This window comes from Pyxicephalus adspersus, chromosome 3 (genome assembly GCF_032062135.1).
Source record: "Pyxicephalus adspersus chromosome 3, UCB_Pads_2.0, whole genome shotgun sequence".
NCBI lineage: Eukaryota > Metazoa > Chordata > Amphibia > Anura > Pyxicephalidae > Pyxicephalus > Pyxicephalus adspersus.
In genome coordinates, this window is record NC_092860.1 from 65,042,399 (window position 1) to 65,060,467 (window position 18,069).

At 37.5% G+C, this 18,069-nt stretch overlaps 1 protein-coding gene across 1 annotated transcript in view; it reads left to right on the forward strand.

The window, feature by feature from the left end:
• The window catches only part of UNC13A (unc-13 homolog A), a 192,199-nt gene that overhangs the window by 19,330 nt on the left and 154,800 nt on the right, over positions 1-18,069 (forward strand). The window contains exons 2-4 of the mRNA XM_072404972.1: positions 7,733-7,762; positions 14,496-14,595; positions 14,685-14,802. Coding sequence (XP_072261073.1) covers positions 7,733-7,762; positions 14,496-14,595; positions 14,685-14,802 — 248 coding nt within the window. The remainder of the gene's footprint in view (positions 1-7,732; positions 7,763-14,495; positions 14,596-14,684; positions 14,803-18,069) is intronic.

Genomic DNA, 18,069 nt, shown 5'->3' on the forward strand with positions numbered 1-18,069 from the left:
AAATGATATTACATAAATGAAGATCACACTTGTTCCTTTAAAAGCACCTGCTGTTTTCCTTTTTCTGGTCCGTGGAATAGCTCTTGTCATTTTCCTTAAGGGTAACTTTCCCTTCACCATTCTATGTTTTCTTCTTCCTGTCCCTCTTTTTCCCAAACTTTCCATCCTATATTTCTTCTTCTTTATTTTTTGTCATCTACCCTGTGGATCTGACTGTTTTTCTATTCATTTCCTCCCCCTACATGCTGTTCCCTAGAACTAAACCTTGTCCAAACCATTTTATTATATAAACATACAGAACCCATTATACAAAAAAAAAAAAAAAAACCACATGTACAAACAATACTTTCACAAAAAAATACCAATACCCACTTCTCACACAATTACAAATACCCTCTTCTTTCCCTCCTCTTCCCCCATCTCCCCCCCCCCCCCTTATATGTATATATAGTGAAAATATTAGTGTCAAACAAAATGTGACAAATAAGGGAAAAATAATAAACCTTCCATATCTTTTTATAAAAAATTAGTTCATTTTTTTCCAAATCCTGTGAAAATATAAATAATTCTCAGTGCTTAAGGCAGATTGCTATCTATCAATATCAGCAATCAAGTAGTGCCAAAAAAAAGGGGAGGGGGGAGGGAAAACAATATTTTTTTTTTTTCCTTCTAAAAGTGTGATATCTGTATTCTAGCTGCATTAAGGGGGAAGGGCACCAATGAGCACCTATATTTACCCCTGGGCAGTTCGGTACAATGAAAAAGTACTTTCCAAGAATTAAACGCCATCCAGTTAGTATTTCAATCATTTGAAGCACTTTTTTTCAATAACCTTCAATCATGTGGCATTGCCACCATATATGTGACATCATACCACACCTTCTCCAACATAGGGGGGATTCCTGTAGGGACATGTGGTATATGTATACGGGGACATAATACCATCTAGAAAGAATTTTGAAATTACTCTCCTGTATCTTAGCACATATTGATGTCTTATGGGCTAGACTCAAGATGGTCTTTTTCTGAGGCTCAGACAGTGTACTATTTAACTCATTTTCCTATTTTGCCAAATAATCAGGAAACCCCGGATTTTAAGCTTTATTAATATCTTATAGAGCACCGATACAGTTTGAAGAGGCTTATCATCACCACCTAACATTACCTCCAAAGGGGTAAGATCTGACCTAAAATGTAAAGGATGGGTTAAAGATCTCACAAAATGGCACAGTTGTATGTATTGTCAATGATGAATTGGTCAATAGATTTCTGAATATACAAGTTGTGCCAGTGGACGAACTGATTCCCCCATCATTACTTGATGTAGTAACAATGATGTACTTGATACTATTTGATGTAGTAGAATCAGAAACTTGCCCTAAATCTAAAAAAGAATTAGTAAACCTGGAATAAAATATGGTATTGGGAGCAGGGGGGAATTATACAACCAACCCTATTGTCTATGTAACATATCCCACCCATTCAATGTAGTAAGAGTAAGGGGGGCAAGCATCTGGACCTAAGGCTGTAAATTTTTTGGGGAGCCAAATACCCTTATTCAAATTGGCAAAACATAGATCTGATTCTAAAGTAACCCAACCCTTGGAAGGGCCATCACCTCCAATTAAAGATCCTATTCACAATCGTTGCCCTATTGTACTGTTTAAAGTCTGGCAATCCCAAACTTCCATCAGTTTTAAGACGATAAAGTGTTCTAAGAGAAATTCTAGCCTTTGCAGGGTACCAGATAAATGAGGCAGCGATATTATTAAGACATTTACAGAACACCGGGGGAATCTGTATTAGGAGCATTTGGAAAATGAACTATACCCTAGGCAGAACATTCATTTTCAATACATTAACTCTCCCAATCCAGGAGAGTCTTAATTGTTTCCAACGATGAATGTCCTTTGTAATCATATTCAACAGGAGAATATAATTCACCAAATTTAAATCCGTCAACGAAGCTAACTCCGTGCCCAAATATGTTAATGACTTATGGCACCAGGTAATCGGAAAACTAGTTTTTAATTTATGCTCCCACTGCTTTGAGATATTCACATTTAGGATTTCAGATTTAGTTAAATTAATCTTAGTTAAATGACCAAACTCTGAGAACTCCTCCAGTAAATTTGGAAGAGAAATATTTGAATGTTGAACCACTAACAAAATATCATCGGCATAAGCCGCTAATTTATGTTCTGTTTGTCCAATTTTAACACCATGTATATTAGCATTTAAGCGCACTATATTTAAAAAAGGTTTCAATGATATAGCGAAAAGCAAAGGCGTCTTAGGACCTATACCTAAATGCCTCAAAGTCATGGATAAATACAGCCAGTCCACCCGATCAAATGCTTTCTCAGAATCAGTAGATGGAAGAAGGGTGGGTTGGCTGTATTTACGAAAATAATGAATCAAGGAAAGAATTTGTAAAGAATTATCCCTAGCCTCCCTTCCTGGAATAAACCCTGATTGATCTGGGTGAATCCACTGGGGTATAATATCTTGTAACCTTTTAGACAGTACCATTTCATATAGTTATACATTCACATTAAGTAGGGAGATAGGGCGAAAACTAGAACAAACAGTAGGGTCCTTACCTGGTTTAGGCAATACCGAAAGGTGAGCTATTATGGTATCCCTCACACATAGAATCACCCTCCGCTAGATCATTGACATATTTACATAAGTGAGGTAAAAGAATCTCCTGATATTGCCTATAATATTTCAGGGAGAAACCATCTGGTTGCGGAGTCTTACTAGTAGGAGAAGATTTAATGGCAACACTTAATTCATTCTCAGTGATATCTTGCTCTAATTCAAGGAGTTTTTCTGAGGTCAAACTAGGTAATTTCGCTCTTTTTAAATATAGTTTAATCTTTTCCCTCCTATTAGTCAATTATTCCATTAACTCCCCTGCCCGCAGCTGATATAATTCCTGATAAAATTCTTTAAAAAAGAAAGCCATTTTCTGCAGATGATGAACTAATGTTCCAGACTTATTTTTAACCTTAGATATATAAAAAGCTGCTTTCTCCTTAAGCGCATTCGCTAGATATTTACCTGGTTTATTCCCACATTCATAAAGTCTTTTAGTAACCCTAAAAATAGCATATTTAGATTTATCCTCCAATAGTTGTTTTAATTGAGACCGCAATTTTGTCAATTACATGGCCTGTGCTTCCCATTGTGAGTGTTTATGTGCAGATTTTAACTGCAAAATCTGAGCCAATAATTCATTAATTCTATTATTATCCTTTTTTTTCCTTTGCGTCTCATGTGCCATCAACTTACCTCTAATATTAGCTTTGTGGGCTTCCCATATTTACACTAAGGCTGTATGGTCTAGAGTGTTTTCTTTAAAAAAATTTGCAGTTCTTTAACAATATCTGTGTCAACATCTATCCCCCTAAAAGGGAATCATTCAAATGCCATCTATCCTAAGTAGATCCTAAAAACATATTAACCTTCACTGCATCATGATCTGATATAGTAGAGGGGACAATATCTGCACAACTAATTCTATCTAAATGAAAATGATCAACTAGGATCATATCAATTTGAGTTGTGTACTGGAGAATAAAAAGTAAAATCTTTGGCATTCGGATGTATAACTCTCCATACCTCCTTCAATTGCATAACATGTAACAGTTTCTTAAGGCTGCGTACTTGTCTAAATGGAAGCGCAGTTTTGCCAGAGGAAGTATCCAAAAGAAACTGTATTTGATGTTTATTTGGACAGTAAATATTACCCAGAGAACAAGTTTGTTCGAACAATTTCCTTTTAAGGAATAAAAACCCTCCATTGGAATTTGTGACTGAATCAATTATCTCAAATTGAATACCCCTATGAAAACCAATGGCCACACCCCTTGATCTATCAAAATTGTGAAAAGCCATAAAACCATTGTGGGAATTGTCTAGTGAACAATCTCACATTTGAATCTAAGGGGAGGGGCGTTTACAAAAAAATGAATGTCCTCCTGTAATGAGTGCAATTCAAGTAAAACCCTAATGTCTTTTAGTTACTAAATGAAGTCCCTTTAAATTATAAAGCTACGTACCCATGTCCAATGGTTCCCACCCAATAATCGGCTCAGGGCTGATATCGGTCGAGAATCTGGCGTGTGTACAGCACCCGTCATCTGAACAACCGTCCTGGCGGATCCACGGACAATGGACAACGAACTAGTGGAGGAGAGCGGGAGAGCGCGCAGCACGGTGCCACTCCGTCATTCTCCCCCTACCCTCTACATAGAGCAGAACGGTGCTGTATGTACAACACTCGTTCATGCATCGTGCAGTCCTTTTAATAATAATTGCATGTGTGTATGCAGCTTAAGGGATCAGGGTCTTATAATTACCAGACATCTGATAAAATTTAAAGATAAACCATACAACCTCTTCTGAGCATTTTGCAATAGCACTACAGTATTTCTCTCAATAGACATATACAAACGTAAACTACATTTTCCACAACACAAATTTACATAAATAAAAAAAAAAAAAAACATCCATGTAATATGCATGGCACTCCAAGAACAGGAAATCCTGCTGAAGTGAGTAAAGACCCCTAAAGGCCCTCCGCTGTTGAGCTAGGGAAATCATGACTGAGAATATTGCCATTATAAAGACCTGATTTCAATTAGTAAATCTAATACAAATTAAAGTGACACAGCCACATGCCATCCCTCTCCCTCCCAATAAGAATTAACACAATACAATAGATATTTTTTAAACATCCCACAACCCATCACGATGTAATATACATAATGGTATCAAGCTTATGAATATTAAAGGTAATCAGTTCCCATTTAAATGCGCTATTGTACCCCCCGTGACAATTCCCAGGGCCTTTTATGTTGAATCTTCTGCCAGGATGTTTGATAGGAATATGGCGATCCCATATCTTCTTCTTCCCTCCATCCAGTAAGTGGGGCTTTAGGGATGAATAAGTCCTTACAAAAAGGCTCTAAATCTTCTGCGAACTGCAATATAGAAGATCTACCATCCTTTTTAGCCATTAAACATGCAGGAAAGCCCCAGTGGCACTGTAAACCAGCCTCTCTTAATATTGCCAATAAAGGACACAGTATTCTGCGCCTATCCAGGGTAACTTTAGCAAGGTCTGGAAAGATAGATATTACTGTCCCTTCAAAATTTACTGTAGAGGAGACCTTAAGCTTCTCTTGAATAATAGCCTTATCGGAGAAAAAGTGCAGGTGACAGATAACATCTCGATGTGAATTAGGTGGGGCAGCCTTCGCTTTAGAGACCCTCTATCAAACCTCAGTGGAGTAGTAGAAGGAACACCCAGGATCTGATTACAGATGCTTATTATTGTAGATTCTAATTGCTCAGGACCCTATAGTTTCAGAAGGGACCCTGAGGTTTTTCCTCCTATTTCTATTTTCAACGTCCTCCATTTGGTAAAATAATTTACGATGTATCTTTGCATACATTTAATTTGCATCCAGCAAGGCTTTTTATGGCTTTTTCATGTACATTCGGCCTATTCTCAACTCTGCTAAGGGTGTCTGATAAATCTGTACATAATGAAGTAACTTCCATTTTAAAATACTCTTTCAAGTCTCCAAACATTGAAGATACATTACTTTTAGTAGGAAGAGTCTGAACATAATCAGTTAGGGAACCATGATACTCCAATTCCATCTCTGTAGATCTCATGTGTGATCAGCATATCTGGCTGTATCTCCCTATTGCCTTGCACTGCCTTTCGCCGCAGGCTCTGAGATAATACAGGAGACAAGCATGCAGCACTACCCCCCATCAGGGATTCCCCTTCAGCTGCCAGAAGAATTTATTATATCTCACTGCGGACGTCTTCACAGAAGTCTTTGCGGGACCGATCTTTCCCTGCTTCTGAACCATCCCTTGCTAGTCTCTGGGGTAAGTTTTGAAAAGGCTGCAATACTAGCAGAGAGGGTGCATGGAACTGCTTCTAAACGCCGTCATCCGGTGCCATCATCAGGCCACACCCCCCTCCCCTGACGTGTTCACAGATGATTGATCACGAATCAATAATGTAATCTCATTGCGTTTTATCCTCATTATGCCTGGGCTGTTCAGACTTGTATTTCAGAGTTGTTTGCTCAATCATCAGTTACTTTTTTATGTAAAATATTAACGCCTTATTTATTAAACTCTGGGGAATCCAGTCATGTTCATTTGATGTTTTCAATAGTATCCATTGCACATTTAAATATCACAATCAGCATCACCAAAAACAGTGTTTCATTAGGAATTGTAAATCAAAACAGCTGTCCTAAGGACTAGTTTCATTATCTAATGTAAATTAAGCAGCAATCATGGGATACAAGGGTGACAACAGCACAGTGTTGTGTGGAGTGTTGAAAAACATAAAAGGTACATTTTTTTTGGGGGGGGGGGGGGGGGGGATCCATAACAAGACAATAGGTAATGGCTTGCAAAATATCTTAATTAAACAGGGGAGTGAACAACAGTCCCTGAAAGACATGTCTGAAGATGGCAGGCACAGTATGAATAGGAATGCCAATCGGAAGATGTCCTATGGGATTATATAGCGTGGGGTAACAAAAAAAAGCATATTGGTAATGTTAAGTTTTGGGGAATAGGATATAAAAAAGCAGTAACTAAAGTAAAACAGGAGTAAAACAGTTATATATGATCAATATCCTTTGGATGAAGACCATAAACACATAAGGAGTGAAAAAGTATGAAATGCCAGTTCTTTAGATAAGCAGCCTATCTATATGTAATATAGTGCAGGCGGTTTACAGTCCATGAAGGTGATCAAAACTTGTGTGTCCTGTCTCCCTCGTGCTGATGGGATATACAAGAACACATACCAAGACTAAAATAAATGAAACTATTGTGATAGATTGCCGTGACCACTACAGCTATGCTCAAGGCCAGGTCTACATGTGCCCCATCTGGGTCCAGGATCCTGCTGGAGCAGTGGCCTGAGGGAAAGATGGCAAATGCAGTATTTTTGTAGTACATATGGAACACTGATCCCAATATGTTGTATCTGGGGACTATGTCTCGTACAGATAGGGAGTTAGCAGGACTCCAACAATGAAATACTCATCTGTAATCTGTACTACAGGTAGTCCCCAAGTTAAGGACATCCATGATACGGATGACTCCTAGATATGAACGGGGCTTCCCTACTTGTTCGTGTGCAGGACAGAGGCTTGATGGGGAGGAGGGGGCAGTTCACACGACTTGGAGTAGAAGTCTTTTGGTGTTCTGCAACCTCTTGTTACTCTTTAATGACCAGTTTGCTCCAGAAGTTAATAAATGTCTAGGCTCCATAAAGTTTTTTTTTTCGCTTTGTTTTCTTTGCTTCGCGATTAATCACAGTGAGAATTTTATACAGTAACTGACACCACATTGCCTAATATTATGTTTAGACAAACATCTGTCCTAATTGAATTTAATAAAATAATGTACCTGTTCCAACTTACATACAAATTCAACTTAAGAACAAACCTATAGTCCTTATTTCGTACGTAACCCGTGGACTATCTGTATATTTTTGAATATAGTATTTTACCTGTCATTAGTTATTATCTAGTAATCACTGTAACTGAATGTGAATGTAAATACAAATCTTTAAACACAATTTCAATCAAGATTATATATAGCAGCTCATATCAGCATCAGATGTGTGTTGTTATGCATTTGATCCAATATAACCATTTTTTTTTACTTCTTTTTACAGTAAAAAAAGCTAAATTTGATGGCCCCCAAGGTAAGAAATACGTGTTGTATTTATTGCAAGCATGCATTCTTTTTATAGAGCATATTTTGCTTTTAAATGTGAATTTTTATTACATTTTTTAAGAAATAAGATACAAACAACCTACATAAAAGACAGTTCAAGCCATTGTACAAACACCAAAGTTACATGGATTCTTGTACAAGAGATAAAAAACTTGGTACGGACGGATCAACATCTCAAGTAAAATTACTAAAGGATGCTAATAATTTTAATTCCAAGGAGATGTCATTTACAGACTCCCTGTATCAATAGACAAGCTGTGTTGCATGATTGTCCCGCATTCTAGAGAAGTTAACAGAGAGAAAGTTAGAGTAAGATAAATAGGGGGAGAATGAGAGAAGAGATTAATTGCCTGAGGCCTAAGATGTTAATGAGTTCCTTTGTGTGTTATCTATAGAAGTTCAGGGTGGTTGGGATTGAAACTGGTCCCAAGAAGACCATTTATATATGTCTTCTTGGGACCAGTTTCAATCCCAACCACTTTTTTTTTTAAGGGAGACCCAGCGGGTGTGTTAAGGGACCCCTTCAGATTAGTGTTGACAGCATCCAAGATAGGAGTCCATCCACTATCCCCCAAAATAGCACAATCATTGGGAAGCTCCAGAGGATGTGGAACAGTGAGCCAACCACTTACCACATCGCCTGCATAAATTGCTGACCTTGGAGTAGATGGCATGTAACCTTTCCGGAGTAAAATATGACTGCATCATAATTTTTACATATATTTTCACGGTGCACTGTAAACCTCAAACTCTTGGGTACATGGTCCTAAATTTTATGCAATATCTCTTGTGTTACTGGTCTACTCGGTATCTCTTCCCATTTATGCATGTAAGAGGGAGATATTGTAGAATCCTAATGTCCTCCTGTCAGAATTCGATATATATCACAGATCAGGCCCTTTTTCTGGTTTCCTGGTCCTCCTATGCAAGCCCCTTCAAAGGGGTTAGTGCAGCAAAGCTCAAGTCAGGGGTGATTGACTGAGCAAAATTATGTATTTGGAGGTAGCTGTAATGGGAAATTGCAGGTAATTCCAAATTATCCTGCAAAGCTTCGAAGGGGAGCATTTTACATGTCCAATGATGTTTAACTTGTCTGAAATAAAATACTCTTGGCGAGCCATCCTGGTGGTATTGCTACACAAAATTTGGGGTGTATAAAAAAGTGGAGTGTTTACTTGTTTACTTGAAAAACTTAGTTTTACATTTTTGCCAGATGTGTTTTGTAAATTTCATAGGGGCCAACGTTTTTTTTGATAGCGATACTGTAGAGCTCCAAAACAAATTAAGATGAGTCGGAGAGACCCAAAATTGTTCCAGCTCCGTCCATCTGTTAAGGGGAGCCAGTTTAGCCCATGAGGCTAATTGACGAAGTTGGGCTGTATAGTAGTATTTTATGAAGTCAGAGACACCAAGTCCCCCTTGTACCCTAAGGGAGCATAAGACTTGTGTGTTGCCAATCTGTGCAATACGTCCACTTAGAGGTGTTTATGCGCCAACAGGGTATTTGGTACAGGCAGGTATTCAAATGGGCAACCCTGCCAAATACTATTTTTAATAGATAATACATAATAATGTATTATTTGTGACATTGCATAAGGAAATTTAAAAAAGGTGATAACCGCGTAGCCAGTATTCTAGTGACAATTTCAATCTGAATTCAGGAGGGTAATGTAGTAGCATGATTTGCTGAGCCATCTAGAAAATTGTTAAACGAGGACTTTAGATGCGGAACCAAAATGGGGCTATTGGATTTGTAATATAGGTAAGTTAGGCCATCAGGTTCAGGAGCCTTATTGTAGGGAAGCATTTATTGGCCGCAGCAATTTCAGTGGGTGTTATGGGTCAACTTAGGGATTCTACAGCTATATCCGTAAGGATAGGAAGGGAACATTGAGTCAAATATGCATCTATCCACGGGTGTAGTTGGAGTCCTACATTCTGCTGTGCGTTATGAACTGTGCTATATAGATCCTTGTAGTATTCTCTAAAAATCTGAGCTATATGTTTGGGATCATGCCTTAGGACGCCTTGCCTATCCTTCAACACCCCAGGGCTTCTCTACCTTTTCAATATCTGTTTCCTTTAGCTGGTTACAAAATCACAAGGTTATCACTTTGCATAGGGTCGGTATAGAAGGACATTCTGTATGTTTGTTTTCTCCAGCTTCCTCAATGTCTGTGTCAACTAAGCTCTCGTGACTACTTTGTCCTTTTTAAGCTGGGATGCCTCTTTTATGCAGTGCCCCAAGGTTACAGACTTATGAGCTTCCTATAGAGTGGTGGACTAAGAAACTGAGTTCAAATTTTTCTGAAAATTGTACTCCAATTCAGTTTGCAGCGCCATTTTTGTGGGAGGATACTTAAGTAGATACTTGTTAAGTTTCCAGTGGCATTTCCGTAATAGGACAGGGAAACCTGGCTCCTGACCTAATCAGTATAGCCACCCCCAATGATTTCTTATTGTCATTAGGCGTCACGTAGACTAATGGGTAATACCATTTGGCAAAGATGTAGGAACTAGACTGTGCCAAGTGAGATTCCTGTAGAAATGCAATGTCAGCTTGGAGACGCCTTTCCTCCTGTGGGGTCAGCCAGCATGTTGAGGGGGAATTCAACCCCTTAACATTCAGTTAAATACACTTAAGCAAAAGGTGTCATAATAAAGCAAACAATAGTGGGAGGGAGTATCCACGGTGGCTTCCGAAGGGTCACCAAATCCCCAAGCCTGAACACAAGGGATACCGCGGAGACCCCAGAGGGATTCATGTAGGTCCACCCAGCCATCAAGTTTACCCTGGCCTGCAACCCGGTATTAAACAACTTATACTGTTAATGGATGCCTTCCTTTGTAGCTACCGCTCATAGGAGCAAAGGTTAAGCAAGCACCAAGTGTGAGCTCGTCCGGAGTGCAGGTTGGTGCCAGAGCTCATGCGACCAAGCCACTCGCATATTTTGGCTTTGAAAAATGAAGGTACAATGAGTGTGCCATAATTTACCAAAATGTGTTTATAAAATATTCCCTTATCAATTCGATCTAGATTCAGCAGTTTTTGTTAGAAAAGACAGCATGTATTATTAATAATTGGCCAATAGGTGGCAAAATGAGCCTTAGTGTTAAGAATACATTGAAATGAGCAGTGCATTAGGGATTTGAATGGCTATTAAAATACCAACAGCCCTAAATGTATCATATTTTACCGGTTATTGAACTAGATGTGCCATATTTCATAAATTGTAGCTAGTAAATGGGGCACGCCAATGATAACACTAGTGTTTGATGATGAAGGCTACAGATTTTTTGGCACCCCTATATCCTAGCCAAGGTAGCGCCATTGAGAAAGACCTCTAGACCGTGTATCAGCTTAAGTAAAACTAAAGTGCAAAAAAAAATCTAATATGGACACGATTGCATAACCAAAATGAATATTCACCCAGCAGTTTCATCTTCTTGAATAAATCATCCCTAAAATGTCAATTCATGACCACTTATCATTGCTCTTTAATAGGCAAACTCTAGAATATATTGCCATTTTCTGTCAGTGTTAATAAAAAATACATACTGCATACTAAAACTAGATGTGCTTATCTACATTCCAAGCCTTTTTAATTGTAAACTTTTTCTGTCCCAAGATTTGTGTCTTCTCCAAGATTTGTGCCACCCTACAAAGTGAACCTTTTCTAAGAAACAAATTATCAACAATAATGCATTCCTACATTTGAAGATACCCTTACACAGCAAATCTACACCCTGGTACACCAGGGCTTTCCTGTGGGCAACAAATAGCTAATGAGTGGAACTTTAAGTAAGAGCCTCCAAAGGTCCTAGAGTGGAATAGATACTTGGTATAAGTTTCCCAATCCTTCAGCAGAACTGGCAGGCTTCCCAGACCCTCCTTTCTTGGTCTTTTTTTACATAAGGAAACCCCTAAAATACCTTTCATGTCTTACATAGTTACAAAGTAGGTTAGGTTGAAAAAAGACATAAGTCCATCAAGTTCAACCACTAGGGAAATATACATATCACAGATATAAAACCCGTATAAGACATAGTTGGTTCAAAGGAAGGCAAAAAATTTCCTTCCGGATTCCATGAGGCAATTAGAGATTCCCTGGATCAACAGTCACTGTTATTTTTACTTTAAAGCCTTAATTCCCAGTTATATTCTGCATCCAGCTTCTTCCTAAAGCAATCTATAGTAGTTGCTGAAACTACTTCATGAGGGAGCCGATTCCACATTTTCACAGACCTTACAGTGAAGAATCCCTTCCTTATCCGGAGCTTAAACTTCTTTTTCCTGCAGACACAAAGAGTGCCTTCTTGTTCTTTGTAATGATCTCAAAGTGAATAATAGGGAAGAGAGTTCTCTATATGGACCGTTTATATATTTTCACAGGGTGATCATATCCCCCCTTAAACATCTCTTCTCAAAGGAGAATAGATTCAGTTCAGCTAATCTCTTCTCATAGCTGAGCTTCTCCATTCTTTGGGCCTGATTTATTAAAGCTCTCCAAGGCTGGAGAGAATACACTTTCACCAGTGAAGTTGAAGGTGATCAAGCAAACCTGGAATAGATTTCTTCAATGTCATTTGCTATTTGCTGGCAGATGCATTGAATCCTGGACCAGATCCATCCCAGATTTGTTGAATCACCCAGCTTCACTGGTGAAAGTGTATTCTCTCCAGCCTTGGAGAGCTTTAATAAATCGGGGCCCTTGTATTAGTTTAGTTGCTCTTCTCTGCACTCTCTCCAATTCAAAAATGACCTTTTTGTAAACTGGTGCCCAAAACTGGACTGCATATTCCAGATGTGGCCTGACCAATGGTTTGTAAAGGGGCAGGATTGTGTCCCCATCTCTGCAGTCTATTCCTCTTTTAATACAAGAAAATACTTTGCTAGCTTTAGATATTGCAGCTTGGCACTGCATGCTGTTATTAAGTCTATGATCTACCACAACTCCCCTTTTTCCATTTCTGACTCCCCCAAATGTATTCCCCCTAGACGGTATGAAGCATGCATGTTGTTGGCGCCCAAGTGCATAAATTTATGTTTATCTATATTAAATGTCATTTTCCACTTGGCTGCCCAATCAAACCGTACATCCAGGTCTGCTTATAGATTTTAGACATCCTGTATGGACATAATTCCATTACATAGTTTGGTGTCATCTGCAAACACAGAAATGGTACTTTTAATCCCAAACTCTATATCCTTTATAAAGATGTTAAACAGTAAAGGTCCCAACACTTGAACCCTGGGGTCCACCACTAATAACATAGACTATTCAGAGTATGAATCATTAATTACAACTTTCTGGATGTGATCTTTAGGCCAGTTCTCTAACCATTTACAGATTGACTTTTCTAAACCTATCGACCCTAACTTGCATATTAACCGTCTGTGGGGTACAGTGTCAAATGGTTTAGCAAAGTCCAAGTACACTATATCAACTGCTATTCAACTGTCTACCTGTTTACTTACTTCCTCATAAAAAGAGAGTACATTTGTTTGACAACTTCTGTCTTTCTTGAAGCCATGCTGACTATCACTTATATTAATATTTTCTAGCAGAAACTCCTCTATGTGGTTCTTTATCAAACTCTCTAAGACCTTTTCAACTATGGATGTTAAACTAACGGGTCTGTAGTTACCTGGTAATGATTTTGTTCCCTTTTTTAAGATAGGAACCACATTGGCCTTACGCCAATCCATCGGTACCTTGCAAGAATCCCCTGCTACAATTACTATATCCACAACTCACAGTATATTAGCATCTCTTACAGATAGCCAACAAGTTCAGTGGTTAGCACTCTGGCCTTTGCAGCGCTAGGTCCCAGGTTCAAATCTCAGCCTGGACACTATCTGCATGGAGTTTGCAGATTCTCCCCGTGTCTGCGTAGGTTTCCTCCAGGTACTCTGGTTTTCCTCCCACATCCCAAAAAAAATGCAGTGAGGTTAATTAGCTTCCCCCCATAATTGACCTTAGACTACAATAATGACATATGACCATGGTAGGGACTTTAGATTGTGAGGGACAGCTAGTGACATGACTATGGACTTTGTACAGCGCTGCGTAATATGATGGCGCTATATAAATACTGTGTAATAATATTAAATTGGCAAACCCTGGAGGAACCCTAGTTGAAAATTACTAGCCCAGACTCTCACTGGCATGTTTCACTGCACAAAGCCCGGACTAAAGCAATTATCTGATGACACCTAAACCAGCCAGGTGGGAAATTTCTAGGCAATTCACCCAGTAAATACTTCCAAATTATTACAACTGGCTTTTAAAAAACTGTCATTTTTAGTTTGGAATATTTATCAGTATAGAATTATACGTAAAAACTCTTACTTTTTTTTGTTAATGCTAATTGTATGTTATTTTGAACTGCTCCAGCACCCTTAAAATTTCCTAGTACTGTAAAATAACTTTTACTTTTTATTTTTAGCATCTCTTAAGGTTATTTCTAAGTATGCATCAAATAGTATATCAAACCTTAAAGCAATGATATACCACATAATCTTCCATTGATTATACCACATAATCTTCTAATAACAAGAATTACTTTTAGGAGAATCACTTTACCCCACAGCATGCATTACTAATTTGACTTGACTATGTAGGTGTGTCTAGGCTGTAGATAATTTGCAAAGTTTAAAATGAGATTGCTAACATTAAGGTGTGTTTCTTTTTTCACAGAAAAATTTAACGCTTATGTAACCTTAAAAGTACAAAATGTGAAGAGCACAACTATTGCAGTCAGGGGCAACTTGCCCTGTTGGGAACAAGACTTCATGTTGTGAGTAAAGAGCAGTGATTGCTAACCTGATCATCAGTTGTGTCTTACCCCATAGAGTCATATTTTTTTTTATTTTTGTTTGTCTGCAGTGAGATTAATAGACTGGATTTAGGATTGACGGTGGAAGTTTGGAACAAAGGTCTAATTTGGGATACAATGCTGGGGACTGTATGGATACCTTTAAGAACCATTAGACAGTCAAATGAGGTAAGCTTTGTAGACCTTATAAAAATATAAAAAAACAAGGATGCTTAAAATAAAACGCCAGTTTTGTAGAGAAAAATAAATTTCTGTAAAGCAACTCTGTGAACACCGTTAGGAAAGAAGGAAAGGGGAGGTTATTTGAAAGGCACCCATTATTCATTATTCAAAATTAAATTTGAATAAAAACATGGCTTTATTAATTAATATTGGTACATGAATAAAACAGTAATATGCATAACTTACAAGAAACATACAGTACAAATAGATAAAATCACACTTCACTTTGATATTGCTATGTTTGTATAGAAAAGAAAACGGTTTCTTTTCCTGACACATTTCGCCCAGTGGGCTTCCTCAGGGGATATGGGAAACCAATAGCAAGTTATAAGTGCAACAAAAAAAAAATTGGCTTAGTACACATAATCCTATAAACAGATCAAGTTTTTTAGTGTATAAATATGTACTGTATCTAATTATAAAGAAATGTGGTTTCCAATCAATTTATAAAAGTAATAAAGCTTGATTTTGCACTTACAATTGTGAGTATCTCAGTGTGTTCAATTCATTAAAAACAATGAACTTATGTTGAAAAATTATTGCTTGCCTTGGGATAATTGATCAAATTGTTCTAAATGAAAAGAAAACAATTCATTTGGATAGTATTAAGTTAATTGATATGTACAGGCTTCGTATCATGCATAAATTATTTCGGGGCACTTACTTGTTACTTCCTGAAGATGTTCAAACAGCCTTTCAAATAGCCTTGCCTTTCCTTCTTTCCTAACGAATTTCTAGAATTTTTTTAAGATAAGTACCGTATTTTTTGCAGTATAAGACGCACTTTTTCTTCCCCAAAACTGGGGGGGAAAAGTTAGTACGTCCTATACTACAAAGGTGTGATAAAATAACTAAAATAATATACTCACCCCATACCTGATCCTGCGTGTGTCTCTGGCTGCAGCAGCGTCTGTCTCCTCTTCTCTCTGGCAGCAGCCCGTGTCTTCTCCTGTCTGTAAAGCAGAGCGAAAGAAGCCGACACAGCGCCACCTGCTGTTCCCTGTCCTAACTGCCGTACAGTGGAAAAAAGCACAGAGTGATCAGAAGGGGAATTTGAATGACAGAGTGATCAGAAAGGGAATTTGAAAGGCACAGAGTGATCAGAAAGGGAATTTGAATGGCACATGAGTGATCAGAAGGGGAATACCGGTATGAATGGCACATGAGTAATCAGAAGGGGAATAATCTTTCAGAATCTTTTTTTTCTAGATTTTCCTCCTTTAAAATTGGGTGCGTCTCATATTCCGGAGCGTCTTATAGGGCGAAAAATATGGTACATACCGGTGAACTGGTTTACTGGTGGCTAATTGAAATTCCCTTCTTGAAATTTCTCTTTTGTGATAGTGAACCCTGAGAACACAAAAAAAACAAAAAAGGTTTGCAATGGTTTATTATAACCACTATAACCCTTATGGCTAATTACTGCAACAATTTTAAACTACTTTCAGTAAATCTACACTTGCCAATGCCCTCCCTCATTAATCCTGACAAGCCATACACCCATCCCCACTCTGTTGTGTAGCTTGCACAGCACTAAATTGCCTATTCTTGATCTTGTATCCTTTATATCTTTAATGAAAAAAATACTACTATTAATTAAAAGTAATTATTTTTTTTCTCATATTTATAATTACACATTTAGATTATTTTATTGGTTTAAAGCATTGAATATTTTTGACAAACAAAAAATAAAATGTAGGGTAATCTAGGTAAACCTTATTTAAAGCCCTGTAGATAATACATAATATGTCCTTGCCATAAACCTTTATATGTATAGTAACTGAAATAGTTTAAAAAAAAATGTATTATCATATACCTATATCCTATACAGGTAGTCCCCAAGTTAAGGATGCGGCTTCCCTTCTCGCTCGTGTGCAGGATGGAGGCTGGAGGGGGGCGGTTTGCATGACTTGCAGAAGAAATCTTTTGCCAAACACAGCTGAGGTTGTGGGTGATCTCTTCTGCAACCTCTTGTAACTCTTTAGTGACCAAGACAAACTCTGCAGTTGTTACTTTTTGCATATCAAAGCACAGCTTGCTCCAGAAGTTAATGAATGTTTAGGCTCCATAAAGTTTTTTTCTTTTCTTGCTTTGTTTGTGATTAACTCACAGTGAGGATTTTATACAATAACTGACACCACGCTGCCTAAAAATATTTTGAGACAAACTTCTGTCCTAATTGCATTTAATAAAATAATGTACCTGTTCCGACTTACATGCAAATTCAACGTTAGAACCATCCTACAGTCCCTATCTCGTATGTAACCTGTGGACTACCTGTACTAGATAGGCTTCAGAACAGCCTAATGTCTTTGTAGCATATATTCGGCAGTTTTCTGTAAAAGTTCATATAGTTCCTGCAGTTTTGTCAAGCACAAATTTATATCTTGAATCCAAAAGTTATTTTTTTCAAAATGCAATGGGCAACTTAACATTCTTGCAATATTACACTACATCCTTTGATGGGATTATCTTTGTTTTGCCAAATGTCTTTAATTAGTAATATATGTCTTTTATTAGTGTATGTTTACATATTAGCTATTATCTTGAATGGTGTAACGCCTTACTAGTCATCATCATATAAAGAAAGAATATTCCATACATAACACGTACATTTTTAGTTGTGCATGTTTAGATATAATACACACATTTTCAAGTGTAGATACAAAACTAAAAATTTATGTTCTGAATCCCAAAGTTATTTTTTTCAAAATGCAATGGACAACTTAACATTTTGCAATATTACACTACATACTATTGTGGGATTATCTATGTTTTGCCAGATATCTTTTTTTAGTAATATACTGTATGTCTTTTATTATGGTTTAATAGACATTAACAATTGTAGATATTAAACTAAAAAAAAAAAAATAATACTTTTTGAGCTTTATGTTTCACATAATTTATAGATATAGGTGGAGTTTATGCCGAACAAATTAGGGGGCAGGTACGGTGACTATTTCCGGCGGGAATGGCGAATCATTTGCTCCTAGGATGCACAGCAAGGCCCAGCAGCCAATCAGGAGAGATCTGAGCACAGGAATATATATATATATATATATATATATATATATATATATATATATATATATATATTGTACATTCACTAAAGCTAAATATAATCAACTGCAGTTCCTATTTACCAAAGAAGACTTTGGTACAGTTAAATTTCTGTCCTACTGTAAAATAAATACAGATATTTCAGTGTTTGAT